Source organism: Botryllus schlosseri, chromosome 15 (genome assembly GCF_051294905.1).
Source record: "Botryllus schlosseri isolate E-star chromosome 15, Bs_hap1, whole genome shotgun sequence".
NCBI classification, from domain to species: domain Eukaryota; kingdom Metazoa; phylum Chordata; class Ascidiacea; order Stolidobranchia; family Styelidae; genus Botryllus; species Botryllus schlosseri.
The window spans coordinates 12,227,305-12,238,549 of NC_137250.1; the positions used below are offsets into that span (position 1 = coordinate 12,227,305).

Here is an 11,245-nt window from a genome sequence, read left to right on the forward strand (position 1 = left end):
AACTCCGACTCCGACTCCAGTCAGTATTTTCCCCACGACTCCGACTCCATCAAGCGAAAATTACCCAGACTCCGACTCCGACTCCATCGACTCCGACTCCACAGCCCTGGACGAAACGGATGAGACTGTGCTAGAATCGATCTACAATTTGTACATTTTAGGTTTGCATAAACTTGAAGGGTATTGTTGAGAGGATTTTGTTTATGTTGCCGATCTTTCTCATAAGCATGAATTTGATATGATTTGCAGTCTTTCAAGTGTAAGTTCAAGTTTATTCATATAATTTCATCATTTCAAAACAATAAAAAATATTGTAGTGAGAGCCATCGAAGTAAGTGACGATGAAAGTTGTGTGCCAAAATATCTCACATCATGTTCAGTCTTCGCAAACACTCATCACATCATTGAGCCGTTTCAGATTGTCCTTGGCCCTTCCCTGACGTCCGATACGGTGCTTTACCTGGCCTTCAATTTTCTGGATGATTAAGATAACACATTACTGGTGTACACCAACCTCTAATCACAATGGTGGTGAGATAGCGTAGTGGTATGACCCACAGCTACAACACCAATAGGTTGTGGATTCGAGTCCGACCGAGGTTGACTCTAGAATTCCTACATAGGCTAGGTGTCGGAGTGTCATCTAGGCTCCTCCTCGGCACTTGATCCGCGTAAGCGGTGTCTTATAAAAGCCTAGAGGCGAGCCTAAAAGGGGTACCGGGCTAGCTTGCTTTACAGTCCAGTTGATGGCTCAATTTTGATTTTTTGTTTGGTTATAACAATAACAATGATTTCCGAGGTGTAGGCGGCAAGCTGTGCTGTGCCTGGTTGGCCTTATGATTTTTTCGATGAAACTGATCGAGTTAGTACACTAGAGGTCTAATGTTGATATTCGCCTTGGAACGACAATAATGAGGTATTGCAAGACTTAAATTTTACAAGTTATGTGTGAATAGGATCGAACATTGATTACTCAAGAATTAAAAGAAACCATAGCGATGAGCACTTACTCCATTGAAGCGTCGTATTTACACCCACTCCCGGTTAAGTAGCCGTCACCGACAAATCCGCATCTACAATAGATGCAATAAGTTGTAATCTTAATAGATTTTGATACATCATCAACTAGCACAATTTCGCCAAATGATCAGACACAAAACGACAAACATGGACACTGGACAGTTCTAGCCCGGGTCGTTATAGCCCAAGTCGTTATAGAAATACAGATTCGGTAAAGGTTTTGGGTTAACATTGTACTAGCATATAACCAATACGCAGAGGTGGTAAAAGCAGTCAAGAAAGCTACTCAAGTAGAAGTAGCGACGAAAAAATCTACTCAAGTACGATTAGAAGTACTTCTTCCACAAGTGACAGGAAGTAGAAGTAGAATTGACGGACTTTAAATCTACTCAAGTAAGTAAGTAGTTGTGAAAACGATCGTAATTCATTCGCATGGATTGTCAAAAGCTGCAAATTGAGCTATGAGAAAGGTGCCGAGCTTGATTCAAATTGATGCATACCAGCAGGTATCCAATTTCCGACAGCATAAGCATTCGTCAGCATCATGGGATGAAAATTAAAGTATTGATATGGAAATGCTATACTAATCCTCTGTTCACTTGAACATCACGTTTTAGAAAATATCATGGTATGGCCCCCCCCCCATATCATAAGGCTCGTAGTTTAGTCGAAGAGCGATACAGAGAAGTTGTATAGGATACGGTGTCAACACTTTGCGCGATTAGTAAACGTTAATAAAAAATATGGTGGATCGTAAAAATGTCATATTGTGCAACTTTATTTCCGGAAATTAAAGGCATTACTACACTTGCTTTTATACTTCAACATGTATGTTCTCCAGACAAAAGAACTGATAATAAATTGAACTCAATGTATATAATACTGGGAATTGAAAGTAAAATATATACACTACTTCTAAAAGCGGAAAATGCATTTCGTGTCTTTAGTCCAGAAAGTTTCAAAGGTGGTATGCTAAAACAGCTCTAAAACTAAAAAAAAGTCAGACTCCACTTTTCCAGATTAGAACACGCTATGGACTGCTAGATTACGATATGATAAGTAAATGCTAGATTGCGAAACATGAGTTTCAAACGTTATGATGAGCCATATATACTGTGATGAAATATTTCATATGGGCGAAGGGCGATAATGCGGTGTGAACGGAACCACGCCAACCCTCTACCTATATTATATAAATTATATATTATATACTTTCGTGAAATTATACTGGCTACTCCGCATCCATTGAACGCGAAGCGCGACGAAAATGCTGGGCTTTACTCAACTTTTATGACAGTTAAATGTTGATACTCCGTGAAAACAGCCCCGAAATTCCTCAGGCTATCTTCCTAATTGGAGGAATAAACTACTTCTAATTGACAAACTGAAAATAGCGAAAAGTAAGTAAGTAGATCACAAAATATTATGAAGTAGAAGTAGTGAAAATAAAATCTACTTGAGTAAGTACCAGAAGTAGAGGAAAACTACTTGAGTACTTCAAAAAAGTAGAAGTACTTCGTTACTGACCACCTATGCTAATACGTCATCGCTGAAGTATATCGGTATATTCTGGACGTCCAGTAAGGTGTCTGTAAACTCACGGGCATGAGCAGTAGAACTCCAGACTGTTTCGTGGTGAAACTTTGCACGAAGCATGAACATCGCATCTTCGTCTCACGGCCGCCATATTTGAGCAAGCGTTATATTCCGCGCACCCCGTACCGAACTCGTATTCCGGATCTATACCGTTTCCAATGTATCCAGGAGGACAGGTGCACACGGCAGCAGGTCTATCATTGGCAGAAACGTCTTCGCAATCAGCAATACTTACGCAGAATGGTGTTTGGCCCAACAGAGATTCACATGCATTGATATCTGTAAAAATCGATCAATAATAAAGCCTATAGGCTACTTATATTAGAATATACGTGCACGACTGTCTACTTCCATGTGTTACGTTGCTATACTGTATACCAGTACCAGAAAGAGATGGTCATCTACATCACTGGTTAATACAGTTTTGGTGCCATGAAAGGTCATGTTGTGGTAGTTTGAGGTCGCTTAATCCGAAAATGGCCTTTTTTACGAGCACGATGTAGGGATGAGCATTATCGCACCATCACTTTCTATAAGCACGAATATGAGATACTTTCACCATAATTTTGGTCCAGAAGAGTCTAGCATCAATTCTTTGTTGGGGTGCTGCCTGCAAGAATACAATTGACCCACTGTAAAAAATTCAACATAGGATCATCCGTATCATTGCCAAAGCCTCACGGGGGCCTGGATGTGCAACTAATAAATCGCTTCTCAAAAGATTTGGTGTTCTAAACTTAGAAGGTATGAGGAAGCTAGAAATTGCCAAGTTTATGTATCAGTTCCATTGCGGTTAATGTCCCTCAAATTTCAACGACTACTTCGCCTTGGAGACAAAAGCGCACAAGTACAGCACACGCGCGTCAATGAAGAACAACTACCATATGATCAGGACTGAATACAAGAAAACGCATTGCTCTATCAAGTATGCCGGACCCCAATTGTGGAACAGCATCTCGCCGGCTATCCGACAGTCGTTGAGCATGTCCGCATTCAAGTCGAAATACAAGTAATTTCTTCTAAATCAATACTAGCCAGTCTTCAGGATTACCGGACCATGACCTAACATCGACCACGCCCTCCGCCATATGCCACCTCATTTTGTCGCTTGCGTCTTATATTATCTGCATTACTTTTCATTCAGTGTGCATGCCTCTTCTTTACTTCGCCTAGGCTAAGGTAGGTGTCTGATCTTAAAGGCTACTGCAAGTCGTTTCGACACCTTCCTATCTCTTCATTGCGTTGCAGCCTTGTGATGTTTCGAAACGATGAAAATATTAATAAACCTGATTGATATTGATATCAAAAGGGATCGGCACGCCTGACTACAATAAGACAGTAAAATGTAAATTGAAACTTATCACATCGGTACGGAGTTTTCAAATTTAGCCCCAATCGAGGATAATTTTAAAATGGCTCTAACTTTAAGATGTGACATCGCAGAAAGCTAAAATATATGATGTATGAAAATAGCACATATTTTCTTTGAGGTGAAATAATAACAATTATTATTACTTAAATTTCCTTAAGCTTATCTCCCGGACCCTCTTTGCGTGTATGTACAATTGTACAAACTGTACATTACGCGATCAAAGCTGAGCTTTCTTGTGTTGGCCCTGTGTTGTTATTTGGTGTAATTTCGTACTTAGAAATGATTTTTGACAAGTGTTGCGAAATCATTAGACTTTTCAAGCATTGGGGAAATTTTCTATTAACGTTTTGTGATGGACCCGATAAAAGGCCTTGTTATATACATCGAGTTTCCCACTGCGGTATTTGATTTGTGTGATTGATTCGGTGCGAACTACTAACGATACTCATAAAGGGTTTACGAGATCAATATCAAAACTGTTATCATGTCATTCATTATTATTCAAGTTTGAAACAGCATTTGTTTTTCCATCAGAAACGGGAATGTGACAAATTAGGCATTCCATGCATTTGCCATGCATCGTACAATACGTACCCGGATTTCGGATTTTAATCGTTTCAGACGAACGTCCATATGTGGCGCAATTGTAGCAGTTTGGAGATACTGTTGTCGGCGTGACTCGAATGTAGGTTTTCTTTCCCAATATCATGCGGTCGAATTTGACCTTGATCCACCCGTTTCGTGGTTCATGCGGAACGAAATACTGTAAACATTCAATGCTTACTCATTAAGATGTAGGTTTGTAGTGTACCTCAAGCAATAGCCGTAACTGCCGCATTGAGAAATTATGAAGTAACGGCACATTACTCCTCAGGTGGATTCTGGGGTGGTTTATTGTGCAGAAGGCAAACCGTCTGATTGGAAACACGAAGCGTCAGCCATCACTTATTAGAATCAATTAATATAGTTGGAAATTAAGGAATGCGAGGGCCCCCATCTATACCATAATGTGAACCTGTACAGAAGAATAGTCCAACTAACGGAACATGGGTCTCACCATTCCATTATAACCAGCCAATCTAGCGTTAACAGCGAAGATGTTGTATCCTTTGATAGAAGATAATTTGTAGATATCGAGAGGCGGCTTCCATTCAAGCTCAACTTCACCCTGATTCATGAAGAAGTCGACACTCTTACTGACCACGCGCAGGTTTCTCACTGGACCCGTTGTGTACCAAGTTGCTGCAAACGATAATCATGTTGCTGGAAATTACGCAACTGCGGCTCAGAACCCCCCGGCGGAATGAATATGTGCCGCGTCTCGATTTTGTGTGGTAAAGAAAATCACTAGTAGCGGTTCTGAATATTTTCATGAATAATGCCATCAACACTATGATCGCGGTACTTGTTACGGAGACGCTTATGTCGATTTGTGCATTTTTACAGACATGTAATGTTGAGAAAATATGGTGATGACTAGAGCGATTTTTGACTTGTCAAAATAAGTCAAAATTTTGTCCAAACTGTTGCGTTAGGTCAAAAAATTTTCGAAATTGTTTGCAAAGTCAATTTTTGTTTTTGCAACTTGCATATCGTTTGTATGTAGATGTTTGCACTGTCGATGAACCATAGCCTATAGCCCATAGCCCATTTGACATTTTACAGCACGTATAGCCTACTTTATAGGCCTACGGTTGTAGCTGGCCCATTGTCTGCTCAGTGTGAGCCATAAACGGTTAAATGAAACAAATAGGTTGGCATGGTGTTATGCTCAACGCACCGCAATATCCTAACTGAAGCAAGACTACGTGGGCACTGGGCTTTGGTTCTTATATCAAGAAGCCCACGATGAAAAATTGTGATGTGGACAACATTGTTAGAATGAAGCAACACGGTGTGTCACCAGCCGTGTAGTGTACACACAACTTCTGTGTTGCCAGCCAACAACTGCTACTGTTGAACGTTCTTTCTCCATTCTTGGCAAGCTACTTAGTAAGGAGAGACACTTTCTACCCGAGAATTAATGTAGGAAAGTATCTTTCGTTGCACCACAACAAATTTTAAATATTTCTACCATAAGGTGTCATTTAACTACTGGAACTCTTCATAGGTCCAGATTTCGTTAAAATAAAGTTTTTTCATCAAAAATTTGTCGGTTTTTAAGTCAAAAAAGTTTTATCAGGTCAAACTACTTCGTAAGGACAGACAGTTCCAACCGGAAATGAAGATAAGTAGCCCAATTTTAACATTATGTGGGAAAACACCTGAGGTCAAAATTTGGTCAAAATTGAGTTTTTGAATCTAAAAAATGTCAATATTTTGATTTTCTATGTCAAAATCTTCCGTTTTTCAAGTAAAAAATCGCCCTATGACTAATTGAAGTAGTTTACATAGGCAGTGAGCAGTTTCTATAGTTTGCATTTTCATTGTGACGTTATAATCCTGTAGCGTAGACAACTTTACAACTTTGTCTCATATATGGTCAATAAGTCTTCTATAAAAAAGGAATTTGGCGAATGTCCTCTCAATGAAATATGCACTATGACTTTAGCATTGGCTATAAAAAATGGTTCCGAAGCATGCTTTATGCGGGGCGACCGCATTCCGGATACACCAAAAATGCGCAATTCTGTATGGCAAACACACATAACATAACTTACGGTCCATTTCGTGCTGTTCTCCGCAATGTACATCCGCGTACTCCGTCGTTATATTAAATTTCGTTACAAGCTCGTGGCGGCAAAATAACGCGCTATCGACATATCCAGTTGATTGCCGAACACCAAGATGCCAGCCGCGATAAACGTAGAGCTCAATCCGATATTTTGTACCGAAGATTATGGGTATTGTAATGTTCCGAGTATCCTAGAAAAAGGAAATAGTAATCTGTAATCAGACTACTATTGCGTCTTCGCACTGAAACAGCTATCGTTATGGTCTCTCTCTATATATACCTAAATGTACCTATATAGTTCTCGGTTTAGTCACAAAAATATGCACTTGTACAGGTTACAACCTTTACAATACAAAAAAATGCCTCCTCTTGACGGTCCCTTGGTAATTTTGTATTCTGCACAAGGCGAAGACTTGGTTCAGGCACGGCAAAATCGAACCTCCGCCGCTTCGAACCAGATATTCGATACCATAAGCAATATACCTGAGAATTACGATATCTTCAATGAGCACGAGCATGTTTAGTGCACACATGACGCGCCTCCGCTTCCACGTCAATTAGATCTTTGAGCGAGTGATTTTATTAATATAGAAAACTAACCTAGGGAAGTTGTCTGTAGCTTGATTGACTTGTGCAAATTAGTAAATATGGTTGCTGGAACTGCCAATCAACGCTGATTCACCCAGTGAGTTAATTCGTAGTACAAGCGATGTCATTTACTCACTTCGAATCATATAATTCAATATACGAAATATCGCAACCATTCGGCTCTATTTATACGGTTTGAGGGATAGGTACGCTTAGATTTACCTTACTAAGAGTCCTGAAGCCATGAGATAAGTGCGTGCAAACGTCTGTTCCAAGATAACACATTTCGTCGAAAATAATTCCTTCGCATGGTATGCGGCACTGAAGGGCTGTTCCGTTTTCATCAGCTGTCCAGATTGTTTTATTTATATGAGCATCACAACTGTTCCTTCCTTCACGAAGATGTGGCGGAACCGATCCTGCGGGTACCAATACTGGAGGTACCATGCCATTATAGCCTCCTATATATAAAATAAAATTATTTCGCTCTTTTTCTTATCGCCCGGCGATTTGTTACGGTGAATTTACAAAAGTCTTCCACGACCCGACTTCATTTTTTTCAATAATTATGACATTGAATTGACACCAGTCCTCTTTTCCTATTCATAGTGTTTGTCGACTACTATGATCATTCACACCAGGCCAATTTTCTCCGTTTTTCCCGTAGCTGCCTACTTGTATCACGGCGCACCTCCAGGCTGTTATAAGATACAGCTTACACGGATGAGCTGGCGAGGAGGAGCTTAGATAAACCTCCAACATAACAATTCTGGAGTCGACCCCGGTCGGACTCTAATCCGCAACCGATTGGTGTTGCAGCTGTGGATTATATAACATTACGCTGTCTCGCCACTATGTGTTGTGAAATGGGAGTTGCCCAATCAAAAGTTACCAAAGCGTCATCAGCAAGATTCTCGACCGAGTCGATAAAACTCCATGAAACGCTTATTTATTAGATCTATCTCAATTAACCAAAGAAAGCGTATGCCAGAAATTAGGGATGGTGTGAACCTCTGAAAGGTTCAGGTTCGTGTGAACGCGAACCTTTTTGAAAGGTTCTGTGTGAACGCGAACGTGAACCTCATGACGTCACTTGACGTCATACTGCTAATTCCAACCCTAAAAATCAGTGAAGTGATAGCCTATATATTAATGAACACGATACCTAGCGATAGCGACGACTCGGCCCACATAATGCCACAATGTTGAAGTACATATTGACGTTTTAAACGTCACCCAATGTATCAACTGGGTCAATCATATGATATAATAATATCATAAAATCACTATCTTCCGTCGCTTTGCCAACAATTTCGACGAGGACTTGTAAGGAAATATAAGCTTGCTCTTACGGCCAGACCGGGCGGCGTCTGATTGCTACGTTGATATTGAGCAGAGTGTAAAACGGGTTTTCAAACTTGCTACCGATATTACCCCATTACCAACTTATACAGCAGTAGACAACACCCCAATCGCACGGATTTGGTTTTCATGATACAATAAACATATGAAATCCAGATTGACTCGTACGCCTGCTAGATTTTTTACATCAGACAACAGCATCAATTTCATTGATTGGTCAAATAAGCATCATTCGCTGACTACCTACATGAAGGCCTAGTGAATTTCGCTCTTGATGTTGTGTGATTGCGGGTTAAGCTCACAGCAGAGAGTCACTAAATATTCACGAACGGAAAGCTTGATATTTCGAGCAAACTTTTGTAACAAAGCAAGTAAATATTTTGAGATTATCAAGGTGCATATGCTTGTTTAGTGTTTATTTTTTCATGCTGCCAGCGCAATCCATAGAGTGGCCCACAGATGAAATGCAATAAATTTCAACCAAAGATGCCTTTATAACGAAGTGAAAATTGCAATATATGAAAAAGGTTCACAGTGCAGAACCTACCAAGGTTCGTTTGTGAACGTGAACCTCTAAATATCCGAGGTTCACACACAGAACGCGAACGTGAACCTCACGTTCACACCATCCCTACCAGAAATCAGTACCTGCGAGAAGCATTGAACTCTCTGAAATAGGTCCGGAAAATACGCCGTTACCGAGATGGTACATAATGCCATCGAAGTCAATTCCTGAAAATAATTACAGTACGAGAATGTAATGCCAAATTGCGACCGAATTCCACTGCTAAGGGGATATACGGAAATGTCGAATAGTTGCTTCGATACCTATTGTAATGTATTATACACAATTTGTAGTCACAAGGGTCGCGACTTCAATCCTCAGAATGCGTGCCCGTCACTGTAATATGCAATTCGAGTCATATCAATCTATAGTGGGCTCTAATCACGCTTGACTTAATCATGTCTATAGTTATGAGACGTGACAACGTCAGAGCTGGGGAGTCGTTGTCAGATTTGCGACTCGGGATATTTTGATCGTCATAGTCGCTCTTTCTGATTATTGATAAATAGTTAGGTGTCGTTGAAAGAGTCGTAAAGTTCAATATGAATGAGTCGAGCCGCGATTTTTGACCCAAGGGAATCGTGAGTGATGTTCGTAGTCGCAGCGGAATTGTCACGACTACCAATTGGAATTTGAGTTCCAACTTCTTCAAGTATTAGGAGTCGGATTCGGAGTTTTGAGTAAGAGACAGAGTCGCATTTGTGTTGTAAGACTGGTTAGCAACTGAGCATCATGAACAGGAGTCACAATTCCAAAACTTCCCGAGTCTCATAATTTCGATCGGCATGTACCAAACAGCATAGGGTCCTATCAATGGCTCACCTTGACCTTCGGTGACATGGAACTTTATGTCTGCTAGTGCATAGTACTTCCATGACCCATTTATCGCAATTCGATCAGATCGGTACCTCATATCGATAGCGAATTTGACCGGTGCTATATCTAAAAGCGCAAAAGACGATGTAAATGCGTTGCAGAGCTCAGAATAATGAGACATTTCAGGAGTGTCACAACTATGGGTTGCATTTAAAACAAACGGTGTTTTACAGCACACGTTTTATACAGTTTTTTTGAAATGCCTTGAAGAAAAATAATTTATTTTCAAACGTTATGAAATTATGCCGTAATTGTGTAACACTGTAAATATTAAAAAGAAAACTTGTAGCATGAGCCTATAGTGCCCCCAATATAATCCACGTATAAGATGTGGAGTGGCTTGGACCCTCGAAATCGTCGTCGAATAAGCAGAGCTATAGCAAGTAGACACTAGATACAGATCGTTGGTGCGGAATGGGTGTTCTGATGATGTGACCACCGACCGCATGCTGCATAGCGATGTAGTCCTATTAGGTAAAGATATTTTGGCTTGTTCATGACCGTGGCCGGAAGCTCTTTCCGTCGAAGGAGCCATATTTACCCTATATTTTCAATTGTCAATGCCCATCCACTGTGACGTCGCAATTAAAGAGTCGTGACGTCATGGCTACAGACAGCAAAAAAAACATGTTTTAAACGAGGGCCATGTTTTAAACATGTTTGTTTTATATTTATATTGATTTTGGTTTTAAATGCAACCCCATGGTCACAATTCTTAGATGACCAATGGAATCTGTTGCAACATTTCTCATGATATGCGAAAGTTGTTGCCCAGTGCGATACAATATGTTTTTTTTTCAACACTGGCGATTATACCAAAATGCATTTGGATCAAGAATAGTGATGAGTATCAAAATGCGTCTGGATAAAGAATAGTGATGAATATATAATAGCCTATGTATAACAAGTATATAATGTGGTAGAATTGTCGGAGTATGGTCAGAACTTACCGCGGTCAATGACACAACAATGCATCCCAATCTTGATAAGCATTACGTATGCATAAATCACAGACACTATCATCATCGGCGACGTTGCCCAAACCATCATAGGGTGGCAGATTCTTGAAACAGCAATACAAGTCAACTGTTCGAATTACAGTGAACAAATGACGGGGTAAAAATATCGTGCTTGATATAGCTGAGGATAGGCAACCTCTGACTAGATCCAAGGTCTCGCAGAGATATTTCAA

The 11,245-nt window shown here is 40.2% G+C and overlaps 1 protein-coding gene across 1 annotated transcript; it reads right to left on the reverse strand.

The window, feature by feature from the left end:
- Positions 1 to 251: 251 nt before the first annotated feature.
- LOC145456889 (uncharacterized) lies at positions 252 to 11,245 on the reverse strand. The gene is made up of 10 exons (XM_080335031.1): positions 11,004 to 11,245; positions 10,000 to 10,119; positions 9,261 to 9,344; positions 7,473 to 7,711; positions 6,649 to 6,853; positions 5,046 to 5,230; positions 4,583 to 4,751; positions 2,622 to 2,895; positions 1,011 to 1,073; positions 252 to 475 (listed from the first exon to the last, which is right to left on the reverse strand). The coding sequence occupies exons 1-10, from the start codon at positions 11,101 to 11,103 to the stop codon at positions 457 to 459; spliced, it is 1,458 nt and encodes a 485-aa protein (XP_080191157.1). The 5' UTR covers positions 11,104 to 11,245; the 3' UTR covers positions 252 to 456.